The sequence below is a fragment of the Myotis daubentonii genome, chromosome 5 (assembly GCF_963259705.1).
Source record: "Myotis daubentonii chromosome 5, mMyoDau2.1, whole genome shotgun sequence".
NCBI classification, from domain to species: domain Eukaryota; kingdom Metazoa; phylum Chordata; class Mammalia; order Chiroptera; family Vespertilionidae; genus Myotis; species Myotis daubentonii.
Window position 1 is genome coordinate 26,274,625 of NC_081844.1, and position 24,772 is coordinate 26,299,396.

General features: G+C 43.8%; 1 protein-coding gene across 3 annotated transcripts; it reads right to left on the minus strand.

The window, feature by feature from the left end:
• Positions 1-1,976: 1,976 nt before the first annotated feature.
• On the minus strand, positions 1,977-21,704 carry LOC132235000 (zinc finger protein 709-like). 3 transcript variants are annotated; one of them, XM_059696680.1, is made up of 4 exons: positions 21,587-21,704; positions 6,312-6,438; positions 5,834-5,906; positions 1,977-5,015 (listed from the first exon to the last, which is right to left on the minus strand). In XM_059696680.1, the coding sequence occupies exons 1-4, from the start codon at positions 21,587-21,589 to the stop codon at positions 3,137-3,139; spliced, it is 2,082 nt and encodes a 693-aa protein (XP_059552663.1). In that variant the 5' UTR covers positions 21,590-21,704; the 3' UTR covers positions 1,977-3,136. The 3 variants fall into 3 exon arrangements, with proteins under 3 accessions (XP_059552663.1, XP_059552665.1, XP_059552666.1); XM_059696682.1 differs by having other exon boundaries at positions 6,316-6,438; positions 21,587-21,602; XM_059696683.1 differs by lacking the exon at positions 6,312-6,438 and having other exon boundaries at positions 21,587-21,698.
• Between the last annotated feature and the right edge of the window lie 3,068 nt (positions 21,705-24,772).

The following is a 24,772-nucleotide window of genomic DNA, read 5'->3' on the forward strand; positions in this document are numbered from 1 at the left end:
AACTAAGTACCAAGGTTGCTGAACCCAGGTTGGGTCTGACCCCACCTGTCAGACACTTGGTGCCATTGCTGCTGGCAGCACAGTTACACTGTTTAATCCAGCAATAATGAGATTTATCAGAAAACTGGGTTCCATCAATGTAAGAATCATTCAAACCTGTAGAGAATTTTTATGAGATCATTGCCAGGAGGCAAAATCTAATGAATTGGGATAATGTCCGTAGAATGGCAGTTTGGTGCCTTATTTTATACATTGCAATCAAAAGAGAATACCCAAGTGGGTCACATGAAATCCATTGCGGATAGATTAGGGAGCTGAGAGGAAGCAAAGCAGGTAAGCCCCTGGGATAGAACGAAAAGTAAAATGATAGGCATACATATATATTTTACATAGCTGGGTACAGGGTAATTAATAGCTAGTAGTTAACGTGATAACAATAACAATGAGAGGAGTTATGGACTCAGCCCTGCGGCATTGGTTGTGCACTGAGGGGTCTGAAATAGGGGGATTCACCCTGACATTGCCAAGGTATGCAATCTTATATGCAAAAGACAATGGACAGACATAGGTAAGGGAGATGCTAGCCTGGAACATGACTATCTCCCATAAACTGCTTCTAGTTAAAATAGTTTAATTTCAGACCATCCTTTGTGGTTATTCTAGCTCTCTGAATTTTCAAGACCATCACACACAGGCCTTCCCTGAACTTGTCAGGTTAGCATGTGGCCTCTTTTCATCCTCACATCTCAATAATAATCCCCCTGATTGGTGAGTCTATGATACTAGCATAACACTCATTCTAACTGAAAAGGAAAATGGGGTGGGGGCGGGGGTCCTTGCAACCTAGTTCAGTATCTGGTTAAAACCATAGTCTCACTTCCCCACTCTGACTGACTTGGGCGGAGCTGCAGAGCATGCCCCAAGGCCCTGCCAAGACTGACTTGGGCAGAGCTGCAAGGGGCTTTCAGGAGCCGCCACAGGAGGAGATATATATAGGTCAGAGCCTCCCCATGAGTTCATTTCAGGCCTTGGATCCAGAATTCCCTTAGACTAGCAGATCTGCAAAATAAAGGTTAAACTTTCCTCCCCTCAGAGTGCTGGCTGATCGTTCTCCCATGCATTCTGCCACAACAATTAATTCACTTATTTTTAAATAATATATATATTTTATTTCACAGAGGAAGGGAGACAGAAAGAGCAATAGATACATCAATGATGAGAATCATTTACTGGCTGCCTCCTGCACGTTGCACACTGGGGATAAAGCTTGCAACGTGGGCATATGTCCCAACTGGAAGTCGAACCGTGACTTCCTGGTTCATAGGTCGATGCTCAACCACAGACCATGCTGCCTGGGTCACTGTTATTTTTAACAACATTTTAGTGAATAGGCCAAATGTTGGAGAAAACACTGAAGCAATTTTACCAACGTAAATAGTATTACATATCTATGGGGCACGGCTACAGTGCTTTGGACAGGTTCAAGCCTTGGACTAATGAAAGGGCACAGTCCTCTTGTGTCCACGTGCAAGTCCGAGCTGGAGGGCAGAGCACTCCCAGCATAATTATAGCCAACAGCTATGGTTGTAAGCTTGAACCTATGGTCCGAACATGTGGCCCCATGTGCCTTGTGCTAGAGTTCAGGTGCATGTAGTTGAGTATGGTTGGAACTCACGAGAATGCTGTAAACAACTTGATCACGCCCCTACTTTGCCTCGTGGCATCTGCTATAAAATAAAGACACGGCTTGTGGGTGCTGCCGCTGTCTCCTCAGCAGAGAGCAACATCCCACCGAGACCCAGCTTTCATTCTCTTGTCTGTCTTTTCTCAATCCTTTCATCACCCCCACTCAGGATCACCCTTGGCTGTGCTGGCGCGGCCCACATATCTACAACGATAGTCTTCATATTTAAATCTAAGAGTCACTGCTGGTCAACAATGTTCAGCGAATGATTAGCACATGATCCCACTGCATCATGGACCTCATATAGTGATATGATCACAGTAATATTTCTATTAATTTATTAATCCAAATTAGTCTTTAATGTCTCAACTTTGCATTTTTCGAGGTCACTCATTTTACTTTGTGCCAGCAGGGTAACTCAGTTAAATCTAGGCATAAATATGTTTCCCCTAAAAATGTTGCAATATACTTAAGAAAAGATTTTTTGCAATTATGCTATCACTTCGTACACTGTAAAATAGGGCACTGAATTCTAGTAATCTGCTTTGGATCCATCTAAGAAAGGAGACTCAAAAAATCCTTGCATTCCTACCATGCCTGCCTAAATTCAAAACATCCCATTGTTCTCCAAAGTCAGTTCCCTGGGGATGAGAGCCACAGGTCTGCCCATGGGACATTGGTGGCTGGCCTGCCTGTTGTAGCTGCTCCAGGTCCCACAACCCTTCAGAGCCAAGGCAGGGGACCCACAAGAAGGGTAGATTCGCCCCATGTGTCCAGGCAGGATAGAGTGGAGCTCAGTGGCCAGGATGCGCATGGAACCAGGACTGAGAGGCCAGGTGCAGGTCAGGTGAAGGGCTCAGTTCCCAAAGCAGTTGCGCACTCCACATAGATTGGCCACCTCCCTGGGCCCGGGCATCCCAGCAGCCACCACACAGCAGCTGACCCCAGTGGAGACCTGGGAAAATAAGGTGGAAGCTGGCTGGATGGGTACTCCATCCCACCCTGGTGTCTCCTCCTACAACCCCAGGGCCCAGGTCAGCCCCTCTCATGAGGCTTATTTCCATCATGTCTTCTTTTATGTCTTCCAAGATGTGTGATACAACTGAAGGTTTCCCAAATTGCTTACATCATAAGGTTTCCCCCAAGTATGTGTTCTTCCATGCTTTCTAAGAGACTTGGAGAAAGTGAAAGCTTTACAACAATCCTTTCATTCATAGAGTTTTTCTCCACTGTGTGTGCTTAAATGTCTGGGTGTGTGCAGAAGGCAACCAATTGATGTGTTTCTGTCACATCAATATTGCTCTGTCTTTTTCTCTAATTTCCACTCTCTCAAAGGAAAAATATCCTCAGGTGAGGATAAAAAAAAAAAAAGAAAAAGAATTAGGATGGTCAAAGGCTTGTCTACAATCTTTACACAATAGGGCTTATTTTCAGTGTGAGTTCCTTCATTCATTATGATTTCTCTACACTATGGGTATTTTTGTGAATTTGAAGGGAACTGGAATGAAGAAAGTCATCCCCACATTGCTTACATTCATAGGGTTTTTCCTTATTATGAGTTCTTTCATGACATCGGAGGGAAGTTGAATAAGAGAAAGCTTTACCACAATGGTTACACTCATAGGGTTTTTCCCCAGTATGCATTCTTTCATGATTTCTAAGGAAAGAGGGATAAAGGAACGTTTTACCACATTCCTTGCATTCATGAGGCTTCTTTCCATAATGAGTTTTTTCATGTTCTCTAAGACATTTGGTAGAAAAAAAGGCTTTCTCACATTCCTTACATTCATAGGGTTTCTCCCCAGTGTGCATTCTTTCATGATTTCGAAGAGAAGCGGAATATCTGAAAGTTTTCCTACATTGCTTACATTCATAGGGTTTCTCCCCAGAATGCATTTTTTCATGATTTCTAAGAGATGTGGAAAAACTAAAATGTTTACCACATTGCTGACATACATAGGGCTTTTTCCCAGTATGTATTCTTTCATGACTTCGACAGGACTTTGGATACCTGAAGGCTTTTCCACATTGCTTACATTCATATGGTTTTTCCCCAGTATGAGTTCTTTCATGATCTCGGAGGGAATCTGGATAAGAGAAACCTTTACCGCAATGCTCACATTCATAGGGTTTTACCCCAGTATGAATTCTTTCATGACGTTGGAGGTCACCTAGATCAAAGAAAGTTTTGCCACAATGCTCACATTTATAGAGTTTTTCCCCAGTATGAATTCTTTCATGACGTCGGAGGGAAGATTGGATATTGAAAACTTTACCACATTGATTACATTCATAGGGTTTTGTCCCAATATGAGTTCTTTCATGTTTTCTCAGGGCATAGGCATGACAGAATGTTTTACCACATTCTTTACATCCATGAGGCTTCTTTCCGTCATGCCTTCTTTTATGTCTTGCAAGAGAGCTGGGAAAACTGAAGGCTTTCCCACATTGGTTACATTCATAGGGTTTCCCCCCACTATGAGTTATTTTATGATATTGGAGGGAAGTTGAATAAGAGAAAACTTTACCACAAAGCTTACATTCATAGGGTTTTTCCTGGGTATGAATTATTTCATGAATTCTAAGGAAAGAGGGATAAGAAAATGTTTTACCACATTCCTTACATTCATGAGGCTTCTTTCTGTCATGACTTCTTTTATGTGTTTCAAGAGAGCTGAGCCAACTGAAGATTTTCCCACATTCCTTATATTCATCAGGTTTCTCACCAGGATGTGTTCTTTCAGGATTTCTAAGAGAAGTGGAACTGAAAGCTTTGCCAGATTTCTTACATTGATAGGGCTTTTCTGCAGTGTGTGTTCTTTCATTTTCTCCAGAGTACTTGGAAGAACTGAAAGCTTTGCCAAATTGCTTACTCTGATATGGTTTCTCTCCACTATGAGTATTTTTGTGAAGTTTAAAGTAACTGAGATGACTAAAGCCTTTCCCACATTGCTTACACTCATACAGTTTCCCAGGAATATGCATTCTTTCATGATTTCTAAGGGAAGCTGAATAGTGAAAAGCTTTCCCACTGGGACTGCCTTCATGTCTTTGAATATGTTGGTGAGGCTTGAAAGCTTTCTCAGGTTCCATACATTTATAAGAGTTTTCTTCATATTCCTGACACAGGTATAGTTTGGGTCCAATGTGAGAGCTCAGGTGGTTATTCAAGGATAAATAACGCATGAAGATTTGCCTACACAACCTGGATTTAGGTTGTTTTATTTCAGTAGGAGTTGCCTTCTTCTCATTATGATTTGGAATCTGGCTGAAGTTTTCTCTGCATTGACAACCATCCTTCCTTGTACAGAGTCTCTCTACCATATGACTGCTGTAAAAATCAGAACCATATTATTAATAGTGTTAACGATTTAATATTTATTAATAGCATGACAATGACATTTTTACTGTTTTCAAGGAAAGTGCCAGGTTTCTGTACCTTCTGATTTTTGAAAGTGGATATCCTAAAACCTTTGAAATAAGCTGAATCATAGATATTATAAAAACACTTATATTCATTAATGGTACTTCTACATATTGTTTCCAAGTGTGTTTATTGTTTATACACTAAATAGTAGGTCATATTTCAGAAAAAACATTTTGATGAGATTATTCTAAGAGTCAATAAATTTGAAACTGGGCTGATACAATTGGATTACCTGTTTTTAAGAATGTTTTGTTGCTCAGTGGTTCAGCATGGACCCACCCACCAAGTAGTTGCCAGTTCAATGCCCCAAAAGAAACCATGGCCAAACTTCAGACTTATTAATCCCAGTACAGGGCATGCAGGAGGTAGCCAATCGATATTTCTATTTCTCCCTCTCATCTCCATATATTAAAATCAATAAAAATATATTTTCACACCATCAGCGTGGCTCAGTGGTTGAGCGCCGACCTCTGAACCAGGAGGTCACAGTTCGATTCCCAGTCAGGGCACATGTCCAGGTTCTTGGCTTGATTATGAGTGTGGGACGTACAGGAGGCAGCCTTCAATAATTCTCTCTCATCATAGATGTCTGTCTCTCTTTCTCCCTCTCCCTACCTCTCTGAAATAAATTTTAAAAATTAAATATATAAATAAATATGTAAAAACATGTGTAAAAAAACACAAAGGTGCTCTTAATGCTTTCTCATGTCAATGCGACTCACCTAAGATTCATCTCATGATTTTCATACTGATCTTCACTGAGATGGCCTTCACATTTTTCTTCTAAAATACATGCTAGAAAAAGCATTATAAATTATTAAATAATATAAAAAATGGTTAGGTTTTAGATACACAATGAGCTGTGATCATTCCTAATTTAATTACCAATGTATTCCCTTTCGATATTTCAGTTCTTGAAACAGCATTGATGAGCAAGCAACACTAGTTTTCTAATTCACTAAATAAGTAACAAGTTGTTGTAGGCCAGAGTCGCTATGTGGTTGACGGTCAATCTATGAACTGGGAGGTCACAGGTCAATTCCCAGTAGTCCCAGTTTGCAGGCTAGATCCCCAGTGTGAGGTGCACAGGAGGTAGCAAGTCAGTGATTCTCTCTTATCATTGATTTTTCTATCTCCCGCTCCTTCCTCTCTAAAATCAATAAAAATATATTTTTTTAAAAAAGAATTTGCTATAACTACCTACTGATGCCAGGTTCCAGAAGGTTTTCAGCATCACATCTGTGTAGAGTTTCTTCTGGGTCGGATCCAGGAAAGCCCACTCCTCCATGGTGAACTCCACATTAACATCCTCAAAGGCCACTGAGTCCTAAAACATCCCACATATGCATGTAGGAGAATGGGTGAGACAGACAGCACTGGGGATCTATACATAATTCATAAGAAGTTCACATAGGCCCTAAAGTGTTTGGCTCAATGGATAGAGCGTCGGCCTGCAGAGTGAAGGGTCCCAGGTTCGATTCCGGTCAAGGGCATGTACCTTGGTTGCAGGAACATCCCCAGTAGGGGGTGTGCAGGAGGCAGCTAATCAATACTTTTCTCTCATCAAAGTTTCTGACTCTTTTTTAAAATATATATATATATTATTGATATTTACAGAGAGGAAGGGAGAGGGATAGAGAGATAGAAACATCGATGAGAGAGAAACATCCATCAGCTACCTCTTGCACACCCCCTACTGGGGATATGCCCACAACCCAGGTACATGCCCTTGACCAGAATTGAACCTGGGACCCTTGAGTCTGCAGGCCGATGCTCTATCCACTGAGCCAAACTGGTTAGGGCTGTTTCTGACTCTATCCCTCTCCCTTCCTCTCTGTACAAAATCAATAAAATATTTTTTTTTTTAAAAAGAAGTTCACATAGGACATGTGGTCCCCAACGTTCAGTCTACCACTTGATTGTAAGACCATTATTTATTTGCCACACTCCCTCCCTCATGAACACATGAAATTTATTGATATTATTTTATTGTGATCACTTCAAGTCTTCATTGTTCTCTAATGTCAGGGTAAAGAGCACCTTGAACAACTTCTATATTAATAAATTAAAATACTTCTATTTTAAGCGCATCGATTCCTTGTGAGAAGACTCATCTCCATTATAACCACCATTTGATGCAGCAGTCCATGAAGCATACTGTCATGTCTGCCTAAAGTTTTAATGACTATTGTAGGGAGCGCCCGAGCCAAGGGTCATCAGCTGAATCAGCAAAGCCATGTCCTGGAGACATACCTCGCCAAGGGCAGGGATGTCATCAGTCCTGACCTTTAGCTCAGGCGCCAGGGGGTGGGTGTAATATCTATGTTCGGCCAGGCGCCAGGTGGGGATGCAATTATCAGGGTCCAGTGAGGCCTGAGGATTATGAGAAGCCACAAGAATGAAGAATTGCAGCTTGATCATTTACCATGACTTCACATAATTTCCTTTGTCTTAAACTGTAGTAACACTTTCTGGTATCCCTGCTGTATATAATAAACATGCTGCACTATCTCGAGTCACTCACTGTCTCTCCATCCGAGAATAGTGTCCCACCTGGTCTCAGCTCTCCCTACTGTCTCTTTCTTTTTCTCAACACCCAGTCGCCTCTACTCAGGACTTATCCACTCTCTAGCCGTGATGGTCTCGGCCAAGAGAGAAGACTCATAACTATGAATACAACAAGGGCCTGGTAGCTTTCTCTTCTATTCTCATCACCAACAGGCAGTGTGTGGAAATTCAACTTGGAAGAAAATGTACTTGGCCATATTGTCCTGAAGTACTCCAGATTCTTAGAAGTAGTCAGATGCACCTGAATGAATGAAAATATTCTTGTGGAGGAGAATGAATGATCATTTATTTTTATATTATTTGTTAGTAACTCAGTTTGACCTTCTTTTGCCTCTCTCATTTCATGGAGATAGGACGTTAGAGTTAGAGCTCAGGCATGAGCAAGACAGGGCAACTTAGCCCTTTACAAAAGTCCTACTCTTGAGCCTGAGGGTTACTTCATACTGATTTTTAGGACACATAGACACATATATTGAAATCATAAGATCACACTCAAAAGAAGTCTTTCCGGCAGAATTGTGACACTCTAACAGGGGCCTGGACCTTGAGGAACAATTTAAGACTTGGCATGTGCAAGGCCCTTTATTGAAATCTGCAATATTTTCATGTTGAAGTGGCACATGATTCCAATATACATAAGGGGTCTTGGGGGTACTGAAAATATCAGGCAGAGAACTGTAAAATTTGTCTAAACACTATGTTCCACACCTGAAACTAATATAAAATAGAATTAAATGTAAACTGTAATTATAATGTAAACTATAAGCAGCAGCATATATGGTGTTTATGGATAGGAAAAATGAAAATCATTAAAATGTCCATACTATGCAAAGCAATCTATAGATTTAATGCAATTCCTATCGAGATACCAATGGTGTATTTCACATAACTAGTACAAATATTCAACAATTTTATATGGAACGACAAAACACCCTGAATAGCAACAGCAATCTTGAGGAAGAACAAATGTGGATGAATCAAACTATCTAATATCCAACGGTACTACAAGGCTATAGTAATCAAAACAGTATGGTCCAGGCATAACAACAGCATACAAATCATTGGAACGGAACAGAGAGCCCAGAAATAAACCCATGCCTTTATGGTCATGGAATATTTGACAAAGGAGGCAAGAATACACAATAAAGTAAAGATAGTATATTCAATAAATGATGCTAAGAAAATGCAAAAGAAGAAGGAGGAGGAGGAGGAGGAGGAGGAGGAGGAGGAGGAGGAGGAGGAGGAGAAGAAGGAGAAGGAGAAGGAGAAGGAGAAGGAGAAGGAGAAGGAGAAGAAGAAGAAGAAGAAGAAGAAGAAGAAGAAGAAGAAGAAGAAGAAACTAGAACAGCAACTTACACCATACACAAGAATAAAAGACTTAAATGTGAGACTCAAAACCATAAAAATCCTAGCCGAAAAAACTGGCAATAAAATAGTGGACATTTCTCCTAGCAATACTTCTTCTGATATGTCTCCATGGGAAAAAGAAAAAAAAGAAAAAATAAACAAATGAGACTGCATCAAACGAAAAGAAAACCATCAAGAAAATAAAAAGGCAAACAACTCAGTGGGAGAACATATTCACCAATGACACCCCTGGTAAAGGGGTTATTACCCAAAATTTATAAAGAATTTATACAACCCAACACCAAAAAAATAATTTTAAAAAGGTGGTGGGTTTAGTTCCCGATTAGGGTACATGCCCCAGTTTTGTGTTTGATTCCCAATTGAGGTGTGAATAGGAGTCATCCAATAGATGTTTTTTTTTTCTCTCTCGCTCTCTCCCACCCTAGCTATCTCTCCAAAATCAGTAAAAAACGTACCTGCCGGTGCGGATTTAAAAACATGAAATAAAAAACAACAAAGAAAATAGCTTATGTATTTTTTTAAAAAAGGGCAAAGGACATGGATAAATACTTCCCCAAAGAGAACATACAGATGGCCAATACACATATGAAAAATGCAAATTAAAACCACACTGAAAAATCACCTCACACCGGTCAGAATGGCTATCATCAATAAACGCCCAAATGACAAGTGTCACCACGGAGTTTCCTCTAAACTTAAAAATACAACTGGCTCCTGACCCAGTGACTTCACTTCTGGGATTATACTGAAGAAATTCAAAGCACTAATTCAAAAGAAAATAGGCCCCCTGCGTGCATTGCAGCATTATTTACAACAGCCCGGATTTGGAAGAAGCTCAAGTGCCCATCAGTAGGCGAGTGGATAAAAAAGCCATGGTCCAACTCAACTGAGTATTACTCAGCCATAAAGGTGAAGGAAATCTTACCCTCTGTGACAGCACGGATGGACCCGGAGAGCATTATGCGAAGTGAATAAACCAGCAAGAAAAACACAAATATCACTTGATTTCATTTACCTGTGGAATCTAAGGAAGAAAAAAAGCTAACAAAGTATAAAAAGACTCAGATATAGAGAACAGACTGACAGCTGTCAGAAGGGAGACTGGATGAAAACGGGGGGGGGGGGGGATTAAGCAACACAGACTCTGACAACAGCATGGGGATTACCAGGGGAAAAGGGGGTGTGCAGAGGTAGAAGGGGGGAAAGGGGAGGATTAAATGGTGATGGAAGGAGACTTTGGGTGGGGAACACACAATACAATGTACACATGAGGTGTTATAAAATTGTACACTTGAGTCTTATATAATTTTCCTAGCCAATGTCATCCCAATAGGTTAAAAAATTTTTCAATCTGAAAATATAAAACTTACAAAAGTGATTTTCTCCAAGAACCTGATGCTACTCTAGAGGCTCTTCTCCCAACTGGTCTCATTTCTGAGCTGTCCTGTGAGTTCCAGCAGCAGCAGGACAGTCTATCCCAGGCATAGGACCCGCCCAACAGCATAATTCCCCTAATGCTGCTCCCAGAGAGACATCATACCCACTGATGTCTATGTGTAGGGGACAGAGAAAAGGTTCCCACTCACCACTTGCAATGCCAGAAAAACCAATGATCTATTCAGTAAAGCAGTGGTCGGCAAACTCATTAGTCAACAGAGCCAAATATCAACAGTACACGATTGAAATTTCTTTTGAGAGCCACATTTTTTAAACTTAAACTATATAGGTAGGTACATTCAACTTTAAATTCACGGTTTTCGTCTTCTGTTTTTCTTTGCTTCTTCTTTGTAGCCATCTCAAACAGGGCACCTAAAAAAATGTTTCATTTTATAATAATAAAGCCGCCAACACAAAAGAATTACAATTCTTAAATTGATGACAAAAATACCTGTAGGATTTGCAGCTGGTTGGAAAAACACAGGTAACTTTATGCTTCGAGTAGGTACTTTTGCCACCCGCGCGCGATTTGCTGACACGACTAGCACTAACCACTGCACAATGAGACTGCTGACTGACTGGCTCACTCACCTCGTCCATGAATCGCGTGCGCCTCCCCCACGCTGCGTATCCCACGGCCCGCCTGCGCCGCGTCTCCCCTCGCCCGACCGACCGACACCCGCCATTTCTTCAAAATAGACTCGCCCAGGCCGAAATGGACTTTTGTGCACAGGCCACGAAGTTTCAATCGCACTGTACGTGCACGCCCGCACGTGGTATTTTGTGGAAAAGCCACACTCAAGGGGCCAAAGAGCCACATGTGGCTCGCGAGTCGCGGTTTGCCGACCACTGCAGTAGAGCAATGACAAAATAGAAAAACCTCTCTTGTCTTAGGTCCAGGGAGAGGAAGGAATAAGACGAGCTCCTGGTTGAGCTCTCATTATTTTTTCTACAGAGCTCGGGTTGGGAGCCTTCTTTTTGCCAAGGGCCATCTGGATAGTTATAACATCACTCATGGGCCATACAATATCATCAACTTAAAAATTAGCCTGCTATAGTTGGTCACACATTTATCTATCTATCTATCTCTCTATCTATTTATTTATTTTTAATTGTTTTATTGCTTAAAGTGTTACAAAGAGTATTATATATGTCTCCTATTTTTTTCTCCCCTTGACGGTCACACATTTATTTAACTGGCAGAGCCAGAGCAAATGATTCCAGGACCACTTTCAAGAGGTCCCAATACCATACTCTGCCTGCCAATTGCCTTGAGATGCATGACACTGCCCACTCTGGTACATAGAAGTGAGGCACAACAGGCTCAGCAATGCCACATGGGGCAGCACAGTTCCAGCACCATCTGCCTGGCAGCCACAGGTGAGCAAGGCTGAGAAACAGAAGACAGACCCACGCAGCTGGTAATGTTGGGATGTGCTGTTCCTGGCAGCAAGTGCAAGTGTTATGTTCACCTGCAGAGGTGTGGATGAGAGTGATGCTGGTGTGTCACATCCCTCATCCCTCGGATGAAGATTAAAAAAAAAGAAGAAGAAGAAGTGCCTGAAATCCTAAATATATTCATTCTACATCTAGAGTTTGTCTTGCATAAAAGGGGGAAAAAAACACAAATTATTTGCTTTCACAAATGTCCTTGCTTTTTTCATCTTGTATCTTTCTCTCTTGTAATTCTTTTTTAAATATATTTTATTCATTTTTTACAGAGAGGAAGGGAGAGGGATAGAGAATCAGAGACACCGATGAGAGAGAAACATCGACCCGCAGCCAAGGCACATGCCCCAGACTGGAATCGAACCTGGAACCCCCCAGCCCGCAGGCCGACGCTCCATCCACTGAGCCAAACCGGATAGGGCTCTCTTGCAAACAACTGACATTTTCATTCTCAGGGAAACGAGAGTGAAAGGGCTTCCCCAGGTGATGCATAAAGGCTCTGAAGGAAAGAAACACATCCATTGGATTCAGCTCAGATGAGCAGCCTGCTTCCCACAGGACAGAGGAAAGCCACTTTCAGAAGGTTCCACATTCTTCACTTTCCCGGCCGAGACAGAACCCCTGGAGTGTTACAGTCCCTGGGGAAGCAGAGGAGGGACACCTGGGCAGCCACCCCAGGAATGAAGTCTGGGAGCTCCAATGCCTCCTCTCCCTGGGGAATAATGGAAATGTGCTGGGCAGTTAGACAGACATGAGCAGAGCAAGGGGAATGGGCCAGGGCAGAGGGTCATGCCCAGCAACCGACAACTGAAGGCTGAGACCTCATCCCCAGGAGACCTTTCATCCCGTAGCATATCGCTGGCCATGCAGTTTGGACCCTGGACCTGTTCCCCCTACAAATAACCCCTAGGCCACACTTCCATTTTAGCTGCAGGCCCAGAAAAGCAGCAAAACCAGAAAAGCGATGCCAGGGCTGACCTGAGGACCAGCTGCATTGAATGATGACCTAGGCCCAGGCTACAACCAATCAATCAGTGAAGACTCAGACCCTGAAGGGACACATCTGGAAAGCTGCTGAATATTCTACTGAGATTTTCCCCGGGACTTCCCTTAAAATCTCCAGCCTTAAAACCTTAGGACAGAGAACCCAGCTCGCTCTCCTTCCTGGGAGCATGTCCCAACCTCTCCTCACCCACCCATCCCCCCAGGCATGTAACAGCTACCTTTCTCACTTCTAAGAGCCAAGGGCCCTTCTATTACCTCTGTAACTTGTTTCCTAAACCCATGCCTTCTAAAAATTACTTCTTCTACCTCTGTGATTTCCCAAATAAATGTTCTCTTATAGTTTGAGTCTTGGCTCTGAATTCATTCCCAGCCAGAATTCAAGCACCTATGTTGCTGAACCCAGATCCGGTTCAACCCCATGGGTCTAACATGAGGTGTTGTTCCCACCATGCCTCCACCAACAGACGTGCTCCCTTTCTCAGGCTTCAGCTCACAGTGAGGGTTGCTCAGCTGGATACAGTGTAAGGTTCTGACCCAAATGCACTCCCAATGTCACAGTCCCTAACCCAGGACACACACTCCTGACTTTCCCAGATTTTCTCAATCTGCACCCACACCCCGGATACAAAACTTCAACCGATGCCTAGAATCAGGCCCAGGGGGACCACAGCTAAAACCTAAGAAGGGGCATCACCCCCTCCCGCAGGTGCACTTGCTTCCCCAGCTCTCCAGGGCGGTAGCTTCTCTCACTGTAAAGACTCCCTCCATGGTGGGTGTGAGCAGGTAGGACACCTGCAGGGAGAGGCTCCCCAGGAGGGTCAGTGGGCCTTCAAGTACTTCCCTCGGCAGGCTCAAGGGCGTGGGCGGCTTCCTTAGCTTAAAGCGCCTGGCCTCGGACCCCTGCTCCCCCCTGAGGTTGCTCTGGGCCACCACTGATGTTTCAGGCGACACAAAGACTGTGTTGGAACAATCAGCAAACAGGCTTAAACCCAGTGTTCATGTGCAAAGAAGGGATTAAAATGGTAAGGCACTTTGCTAGCTCAACAAGAAAATCCACAAGTATCTATTATTGCATTTCAAAAAAAGATGCTAATGAATTATTGTTCCCATGGCAAGAATTTGTTTTATAAACTATTAATCATACTTCAACACTTCAAGTGTAAGCTCTAAAAATCCATTTGACTCACTCAAAATAATAGACCTTATAATATTCCTACCCACACTGGGAAGAAACAAGCCGAACAATAATTTAATATATGCAATGTAACAATAAAATGTGTTATTTCTCTGAGAGGCACTTGTATTGGGGATACTTGAAAATATTTTTATACTTCGTTTTAAGTTGCAATGATTGCATACATTTTTATTAACTGAAAACCTGAGACTGCATGGGGCGACCAGGCTGGCAGGGGGGTTAGTGAGGGGCGACCAAACAACTGAGCAGCAGGCTGCGTGGGGCAACCAGACCTGCAGGGGGTTAGTGAGGGGAGACCAAACGACCGAGCAGCAGGCTGCGTGGGGTGATCAGGCCAGCCAGGGCGTTAGTGAGGGGCAACCAAAACAACTGAGCAGCAGGCTGTGCGGAGCGACCAGGTCCACAGGGAGGGCAGTTGTGGGCAACCCGGTGGTAGGGGTGGGGCAGTGAGTGATGACCAGGTTGGCAGAGGGGGGCAGTGAGGGGCGAACAGGCCAGTGGCGGGCAGTTAGGGGAAACCAGGCCCGCAGGAGGGGGCACTTGGGGGCGACCAAGCAGGCAGAGGGGACAGTAAGGGGCAGCCAGGCCATCAGGGAGGGGCAGTTTGGGGCGACCAGGTTGACTGGGGGTATAGGGGGGGCTGTTGGGGTGACGAAGTCAGCAGGGTGGCAGTTAGGGGCGATGAGGCAGGCAGGCAGGAAGGAGAGCATTTCAGAGCCAGTGGTCCCGGATTATGAGAGGGATGTATGACTGCTGGTTTAGGCCCGATACCCAGGATCCGGTCTAAACCAGCAGTAGGATATCCTCTGAGGGGTCCCGGATTAGAGAGGGTGCAGGCTGAGCCGAGGGGACCCCCCCCCACCATGCACACATTTTGTGCACCGGGCCTCTAGTAAATCTGACAAGGGGTTAATATCCAAAAGTTATAAAGAATTCATATAAGTCAACACCAACAAAACAAACAATCCAATTAAAAAGATGGGCAGCCCTAACTGGTTTGGCTCAGTGGCTAGAGCATTGGCCTGCAAACTGAAAGGTCCCAGGTTCGATTCCGGTCAAGGGCATGTACCTTGGTTGCGGGCACATCCCCAGTAGGAGGTGTGCAGGAAGCATCTGATCAATGTTTCTCTTTCATCGATGTTTCTAACTCTTTATCCCTCTCCCTTCCTCTCTGTAAAAAATCAATAAAATATATTTTTTTAAAAATAAAATAAAAAGATGGACAGAGGACCTGAATCTCCAAAGAGGACGTACATTACAGATGGCCAACAGACATATGAAAAGATGTTCAGTGTCACTATTCATCAGAAAAATACAAATTGGAATGACAACTTTTTCCATTGGTTGGAGCATAATTCCCCAAAGAGTGCAGGTTCAATTCTAGCCAGGGAACATATCCTGGTTGTGGGTTGGATCCCCAGTTGATGGTACAGTAGTCAACCAATTTCTCTCTTTCTCTCTTTCTTTCTCTCTCTTTCTCTCTCATCAATAAACAAATCCTTGGTTGAGGAATACAAGGAAAGCAACACAATAAGCTATGAACTCACACCTGTCAGAATGGCTATCATCAATAAATCAACAAACAACCAGTGCTGGTAAGGATGTGGAGAAAAGGGAAACTTTATGCACTATTGGTGAGAATGAAGATTGCTGCAACTACTATATAAAAACAGTATGGAGGTTCCCCAAAAAATTAAAAATGGAACTGCCTTATGACCCAGCAATTCTAATTCTTGGTGTATATCTGAAGAAACCCAAAACACTAATTCAAATGAATATATGTTCATTGCAGCATTATTTATAATAGCCGACATATGGAAGCAACCCAAGAGTCTATCAATAGACAAGTGGATAAAGAAGAAGTGGTACATATATACAATGGAATATTACTTGGCCATAATAAAAAATGAAACCTTACCTTTTGCAACAGCATGGATGGACTTAGAGGTTAAACTCAGTGAAATAAGTCAGACAGAAAGATAATTACCATATGATTCCAATTATATGTGAAATCTAAAGAAAAAATCAATGAACAAACAAAATAGAAAGACTCAGAGATCAGACTGATGGTTGCCAGAAGGGAATAGGTTTGGGGGATGGGTGAAATGGAGAAGGAATTAAGAAATACAAATTGGTAAGATTAAAAATGGCGACAGAGTACTAGTAAGTTGATGTTGCACAGACATGGTCCCAGGACAAACTTGAAGAGCAACTAATATATAGAAAAACTTCCTGAATAATCAATGGAAGATTTGCTGGAGAGAACCCCGATACCTGAGGACCAAAAGTGGAGACCCCATAGAGACTGGTAGGTGGGGCAGAAGTGCAAAGGACTGGCGAGGCACTCAAAGACAGCAACTGAAGTTCTGGAGACATATCTCAGCTGTGGAGGGGGAGGGGGAGGCGGGGGGGCCACAGAGAACTCTGGGATCTAATCCCCAAGTTGGGCACCCCAGCAGAGAGCACAACTGAGGAGGGTACCCACATAATATCTGACTGTGAAAATCAACAGAGTTGCTGTCTGTCAGGGAGTGGTGGCTGAAAATTAAGCCACACTCTGAAGTGGTAACACACAAAATTCTCAGTGGAACCATCCACCTTGTGCTCTGGCAGACGGAGAGTGCAGTGCACTGACGCTCTGTGAGCAGAAGCCAGGACTGGGGACTCAGAAGGTAGAGCTCACAAGGCATACACCCCCAGTTTCCTGGGCTGAGTCATTTCCTCACACAGTAGAGGGCATCTTTCCCACATAGACATTTGCCTTGCCTGCGGGGAAGGCAGTTGACCTTATTGGAAAACACCTTGCCCTGAGGCCACTTGGGAGACTAAAAAAAAATAACAATTTGCCTCCAGGCAGAAGACATTGCCCCACCCTGTTGAAAAATACTCTCCCCACAACTCAGGACCATTGCCTGGGGGAACAATTCAAGTCAGAATCATATCAGTGTGTAGGTAGAGGCAGTCTCTGGAGACTTTGAGTCTTTGCCTGATCTAATTAGTTAGAAACAGTGTTTGATACTGTCCTGCACTAGAGTTTCAGAGGCATAGAGGATCTACCTCAGTGGTTGGCAAACTGTGGCTCGAAAGCCACATGCAGCTCTTTGGCCCCTTGAGTGTGGCTCTTCCACAAAATACTGACTTCTGCACATGGGCAATGAAGTTTCAATCGCACTGTACATTCGCGCCTGCACATGGTATTTTATGGAAGAGCCACACTCAAGGGGCCAAAGAGTGCATGTGGCTTGTGAACTGCAGTTTGCTGACCACTGATCTACCTGGTACATAGTCACAAACCCAAACAGATAGCCAAAATGAGGAGACAAAGAAACAACCCTCAAATGAAATAAGTGAATTCTCAAGAAAAAAGAGAGAAGTGAAGCAGAGATAAGAAATTTATCTGTAACAAAGTTCAGAGTATGATGTTAAAGATGATCAACAGCATGAAAAAAGATATAGCAACTATGAAAAAAGAACAGTTGGAAATAAATAATTACATAACACTAATAAACTACACATTGGAAGGACTACACTGCAGATTAGGAGAAACTGAGGATCAAATCAGTGAATTAGAAGACAGAATTGAAAATATCACTCAATCAGAGAACCAAAAAGAAAAACCAATAAAAACAAACAAACAGAATAATACCTTAAGGGAGCTGTGGTACAACATGAAAGGTAACAATAGTAAAATACCAGGTGTGCCAAAAGGGCAGAAAGGGAGAAATGGATAGGGAGCTTGTTTGAAGACATAATGGCAGAAAACTTCCCTCACCTGGTAAAGGAAAAAGTCACACAAGTTCAAGAGGCACCGGGCACCCCAAAGAAAAAGAACCCAAACAGATGTGACACAGACACCTCATAATTAAAATGCCAAAAATTAAAGACAAAGAGAGAATCTTAAAGGCAGCAAAAGTAAACTGTTAACTAAAAAGGAGTTAACAGTTCCCATGAAGCAGACACCTGATTTCTCATCAGAAACTATACCCCCTCAGAAGGGAATGGCATGAAGTACTCAAGGTAATGAAAATCAAGGATCTAAAACCAAGAATACCATATCCAGCAAGGCTATCATTCAAAACAGATGGTCAAATAAAGAGATTACCAGACCAAAAAAAAAAAAAAAAAAAAAAGGCTAAGTTGTACATCACCATCAAGCCAGCATTACTAGAAATGCTAAAAGGGCAAAAGGCCTAAACAGACACTTTTCCAAAGTAGACCTACAGAAGGCCCAGAAACATATGAAACCATGATCAAAGTGACTAATCATCTGAGAGATGAAAATCAAAACGACAATGAGGTACCATCTCACACCTGTGAGAATGGCTATCATCAACAAATCAACAAATGACAGTGCTGGCTAGGATGTAGACAAAAGGAACTCTGGGGCACTGCTGGTGGGAATGCAGACTGGTGCAACGACTGTGGAAAACAAGATGGAGTTTCCTCAAAATATTAAAAATAGAACTGTTTGACCCAGTAATTGCACTTCTAGGAATATGTACCAAAAAATCAGAAACACCAATCAGAAAGAATATATGCACTTCTATGTTCATAGCAGCAAAATTTACAATAGCTAAGAATTTGAAACAGCCTAAGTGCCCATCAGCAAATGGGTGGATTAAAAAAAGTGGCACATCTATATGATGAAATACTACGCTGCTGTAAAAATGAAAGAATTCTTACCATTTGCAACAGCATGGATGGACCTGGAGAGCATGATACTAAGCAAAATAAGCCATTTGGAGAAAGATAAATTTCACATGATCTCACTCATTTGTGGAATATAATGAAAAACATAAACTGACGAACAAAAATAGATCCATAGACATAGAAGCATCAAACAGACCGGCAAACCTCAGAGGAAAGGTGGGTGGGGCATAAAAGATCAAGCAAAGGGCTTGTATGCATGCATAGAAGCATAGGTAATGGACACAAAAAGGAGGAGGGTGGGGGCATGTGCTGGGGGTGGGAGTAGCGAGGAAAAGTTCAATGAGGGGAAAAGGAGATATATATAATATTTTAAACAATAAAGAATTTAAATTTTAAAAAATTGCTAAAGAGACTCCTGTAAATGAGAAGAAACAGAGAGAGAAACCTATGCATACAGAATGAAAATGGCAATAAATAGCTACCTAGCAATAATAACCCCAAAGGTAAATGGATTAAATGCCCCAATCAAAAGACATAGGGTAGCTGAATGGATACAAAAACATGACACAACTACATGCTATCTACAAGAGACCCACCTCAGAACAAAAGACACACACAGGATGAGAGTGAAGGAATGGAATAAATTTTTCCATGCGAATGGAAAAGAAAAATGCTGGAGTAGCAATAATCCTATCCGACAAAATACTTAAAAATGAAGGCCATCACAAGAGACAACAAATGTCACTGCACAATACCAAAGGGATCGGTCCGAAAAGGGCATATAACCCTGTTAAACATATATGCACCCAATATAGGAGCACCTAAAAACATAAAAATACTTCTGGAGGACTTAAAAAAGATATTGACAATAATACAGTCATAGAATGAGACTTCAACACCCCACTGACTTCACTGGATAGATCTTCCATATAAAAATTTAACAAGGAGCCCAGCCCACGTGGCTCAGTGGTTGAGTGTCAACCTATTAATCAGGAGGTCAGGATTCGATTCCCAGTCAGGGCACATGCCCGGGTTGTGGCCTCAATCCCCAATGTGAGGCATGCAGGAGGCAGCCAATCCATGATTCTCTCTTATCATTGATACTTCTATCTAGCTCTCCCTCTCCCTTCTATTCTAAAATCAATAAACTACTTTTTAAAAAGAAATAAATAATAATAAAATCCCTTCTAGAAAAAAGATTACAGCGGATTTGAAAAACTGCACTCACCTAGTGATGTCATACCCATCACAATGTCATAGGGAAATGCATTACTCAGATGTTTATGATGACACTGGTGTAAACAAGCTCCCTGTGCTGCCAGTCCTATGAAAGTCCAGCACACACAGTTAGGGTCACTACATAGAATACTTGATGGTGAGAAACTGGTTTATGCATTTGCTATGCTATCCTCTTTATCTTTGTGTGCTTTCTACTTAAAGAAAACTTTGCTGTGAGGCAGTATGCTGTTTATGCGGGCAGCAGCCTCACAGGTCTTGTGTTGACTGTGCCTTTTGATTGCATCATTGCCTCCTGGGCTTGATTGAATCTGATTTTTTGTAAATTTCCTGGCCTAAGTGTACAGTGTAATAAAGTCTAGAGTCGTGCACAGTAACAGCCTAGGCCTTCATATTCACTCACCAATAACTGACGCCTGCAGAGCAGCCTCCAGTCCTGCAGCCCATTCAGGGTCAGTGCCCCACACGGATGTACCATTTTCTACCTTGCACACCACATTTTTACTGCACCTTTTCATAAATGCTTCCTACCATTGCATTACAATTGCCTACAGCATTCAGTACAGTAGCATGTTGTACAGGTTTGTTGCCTAGAACCCACAGGCTACACCATATGGCCTAGGTGTGTAGCAGGGTACACCATGCAGGTTTGTAAGAGAACTGAAAACAACAAAACTGCCTCAAGATGTCCTCCCCAGGTTCAGCGGTGCAGGACTGTAGGTAACTGCAGTTTCACCTCTCCCAGGACTAAAATTTTAACCCAGTCACTCTGCAACTTGCTGTTCCACACTCATCTGTCTAACAGACTCCTGCTGTTCCTTCCCCTAAGGAAGGGTGACCCTGCCTGAAGCAATCCCCTCTTTTCTTTTACTAATAACCTCTCAAAGCCACTTCTTTTATGCCTATTGTACAGACCCTCAGATTCTATTTACTAGATGGCATGCGGCCCAATTAGGGAATGGGGAATCAAGCCAGTTAGACCTTCCAAATTATTCAGCTGAATTTTGTTTTTAACCGTTTCAAAAGCACCACAAAACAAATAGCTGATAAAGATGCTGTGACTCAGAGAAGGGAAGATGGCGGTTAGGATTCGGGGGAGAGACTGGAAATGCAGGCATTTGCTGCAGAGCTAGGCCTGGGGGACAGGGGGTGGACTTGAGAGCCTGCTCCACAAACATCAAAACTCAGGAGAAAACGGGGTCCTTCTGGGGAGAAAGGAGGGACAGGGGGCCCCACAGATTACGCTCCTCCCATGCACGAACCGCGGGGACCGAGTCACCATTGTCCCCATGACCCTCCCCGTGGTCCCCGCACCGACTGCGGAGCCGCGGGGATGAGGGTGCAGAGCTGCCCAGACGCGCTCCGCAGCCCAAGGCCCTGCCGCGGGGACACCCTGGACGCCCGGGTCCCGGCTGGGCCCCGCCCTGCGAGCCCGAGGGGCCTGCAGTTTCAGCGGAGCCCCCGGCGCCTCGGGTCCGCAGGCTCCGGACCTGACCGTGGGGAGACGGTCCCGCCACGGCGGCTCCACCCGCCCCTCCTCCCGTCCCCGCGCCGGCCGCACACTCACCATTTCTGGTTCCTGGGCCTCCCGAGTCCGCCTGCAGCTCCCAACGCCTTACAGATCGCAGATGAGGACAGAACAAGGGAGATGAGATCCCAATGCAGCTGAAGCAAAGGAACAGCCGTAGTGGCAGAACGTAGTCCTTCCTGCCCGCTCCCACCTCTACTCATAGGACACACACTTTGCACGACTTCGCCCCCTAGCCCCTGAGGTGCACAGGCCTGAGCCCAAAGCGGCAAGATCTCCTGTCCAGGGATGTTTGCACTGAGAGGCAGCGCTGAGAGTCCCCAGGGAACAGTGGTCCTTCCTTGCAAACACACACACTGAAAAGGCACCTAATGACTCTGGCTCCATTTTCATCTTTGTTGACAGCTGGAGTCTGACGTGTAGATTTTCCCAAAAGGTGCACAGGCTCAGGTAGCAGGGATGCCTTAGAGTGTTATCGTTCCAGAACTACAGTCAAATTCCCATAAAGAGCATTGAAACCAGAAACAAACCATCATTTCCAGCATGAAAAGTGACTTTTGCACGTTTAGAATGGTTAACTTTAGAAAATGTGTTTCACATGAAAAAATGTGTTCCCACTGGTGATTCAGTCACGCTCCTCTGAGGCCATGAGCCACCCCTTACTTGTGGTTGTTTTGTGGGCAGTTCCATAGACCTACCCAGAGCAAGGAGATGGGCCAGGCACAGAGGTCACCAGGGTGGGAAGGTCAGGTGTCCAGCAAGGGGCAACCAATTGTAGGGTGGGGGCTTGTCCCCAGGGTGACTTTTCCTCCTCTAGCAGATCTCTGGCCCTGCGGTTTGGACCCCCTGATCTTCCTCCCTAGAGAAAACATCTATGTCTCACTGTATTTAGCCCCAGGCCCAGATAAGCAGCAAAATGCCAGGGCTGACATCAGGACCAGCTGCATTGAATAATGACCCCTGTCCTGGTGCAGGCCAATCCATCAGTGGAGGCCACATCCCTGAATGGACACACCTGGAAACTACAGAATATTCCATTCAGCTCTTCCCCTGGGACCTCCCCTGAAATCTCCACCCTTAAAGCCTTTAGGAAGGAGGATCCAGTGTGCTCTCCCTCCCTGGAGCACACCTGTACCTTTCCCTCCCCCCCCTCCCTTCTCCTCCTCCCCAAGGCAGGTTACCATTAGCTTGCACTCCCAAGCTCCAAGGGCGCTTCCTTACCTCCTTAACTCATTTTCTAAGCCCATTTCTTCCACGAATTACTTCTCACACCCCTGTAATTTAACAGTAAATGTTCTCTTATAATTTGGGTCTTGCTCTGAATTCTTTTCTACCAAAACCCAAATACCCAGGCTGCTGAACTCACATTTGGTCTGAGCGCAATCAGACACCTGGTGCCATTCCTGCTGCCACCACAGTTACACGGTTTAATCCAGCAATAATGAAATTTAACTGAAAATTGGTTCCCATAAATGTAAATACTATAGAGTATTTTTATGAGTTCAATTCAGGAAGCAAAGTGTCAATGAATTGAGATAATGGCCGGAGTATGGCAGTTTGGTGCTTTATTTTATACATTACAATCAAAAGAGAAGACTCAAGTGGGTTACATGAAATCCACTGGTGATAGATTAGGGAGCTGGGAGGAAGTAAAGCAGGGTACCCGGGGGGTACGATGAAAAGTAAAATGATAGACATACATATATATTTTACATAGGTGGGTACAAAGTAGGTAATAGTTAATGATTAACATAATAACAATGCGAGGAGATATGGTCTCGTTTCTTCTGCATTGGTTGAGCACTGAAAGGTCTGAAATAGGGGGAGTTACCCTGACAATGCCAAGATATGTAATCATATATGGGAAAGACAATGGACAAGCATAGGGAAAGGAAAGATTGCGTTTGTTACGGAGATTCTACTCTGGAACATGACTACCTATCATAAACTGCCCTAGTTAAAATATTTTCATTTCAGACCATCTCTTGTGGTTATTTTAGGTCTTTTAATTTGCAAGGCCATCACACACAGGCCTTCCCTGAACTTGGCAGGTGAGCATGTGGACTCTTTTCATCCCCACATCTCAATAATAATCCCCCCGATTGCTGAGTCTGTGATACTAGCATAACATTCATTCTAACCATGATGGAAGCACTCCCTGCCAGGCAGCCTCTCCATAGAGTATGCTCAGCTTCCTGGCTCTGACCATTGCCTCTCTCCAGTCCCTGAGGAAATGCTCAAACATTTCCACCCAAACTGCAGCAATAACCCCATCGAGCCTGGGACACAGAAGAACCTGGAGGCCACCTGACACAGGCAGCCTGAGGGCAGAGCCACAGAACCACAGGTGACCTCAGTGGAGAGAGGAAAGGAGGGCACACGTTTCACCCAGGACTCAGCTTACCAGGAGGCCCACACGGGGAGGAGCGGCATCAGTCACCACACACAGCAGGAAGAAAGGTCTGTGGGCATTCACCATGCAGAACTGGGATGGAGAATGTATTTGCATTTCATCACCTTTTTACACCTTCCTTTTCACAGCTATCTCAAAAACAATAGTCTCGGGGCATTTTTTCTAGAAATCATTCTGATTTGCTAGTCTGGAATACCTCTGGTTTTTTGTTTTGTTTTTCCTCTCTCATCTCAACCTCAAATAGATGACTACCTACTAAGAATTCGAGTTCACTGGGGAAGATGCACATGTTTGGTCTCTTCTCTCACACCGCTGAACTTCAGGAACCTGCTGCTGCAGAAATTACATCCCATCCCTGCCCTTCCACACCCTGCTGGTACTTGCACCTGTGGGAATCTTATAGTTCCAGCTGTGGCCCCATCTGGGTAGAGAATGCTCCACTTCTCACATCAAAGCTGGTTGCTTTGCTGAGGCCACTTCATGCTGCTCTCTAAGGTGCTGGAATTACTGGGTTGTGTTTAGTAAGAGGAGGTGGTTCCTGTGATCTCCATCATGGCAAACGCAAGGGCCAGAATAGACTACTGTTGCTGCATCCACCTGCACCATGGAAACCATGAGGTCGCAAGATTCACCTTACAAGATGGTCTTTTCAGTCAAAGAGCTCCATGAAAAGGCACAAGGAGTTCCTTGTATGTACAGAGAGATTTTCCCCGTAGCCTTGGCATATGGCTCTAATGGAAAGAGTTACACAAGGTTCAAGCAGCTGCTCTGTGGGAGGGTCACTGAGATAACGTGACTGCTGGTCAACCCAT

Bases quoted from the DNA above. Each gene is read 5' to 3' on its own strand.
- LOC132235000 (XM_059696680.1), bottom strand. The intron at 5,907-6,311 runs GTAGTTATAGCA...TGCTTTTTCTAG, and splicing joins CTGGAACCTGGCATCAGTAG to CATGTATTTTAGAAGAAAAA. The intron at 5,016-5,833 runs GTGAGTCGCATT...TGATTTTTACAG, and splicing joins AATCATGAGATGAATCTTAG to CAGTCATATGGTAGAGAGAC.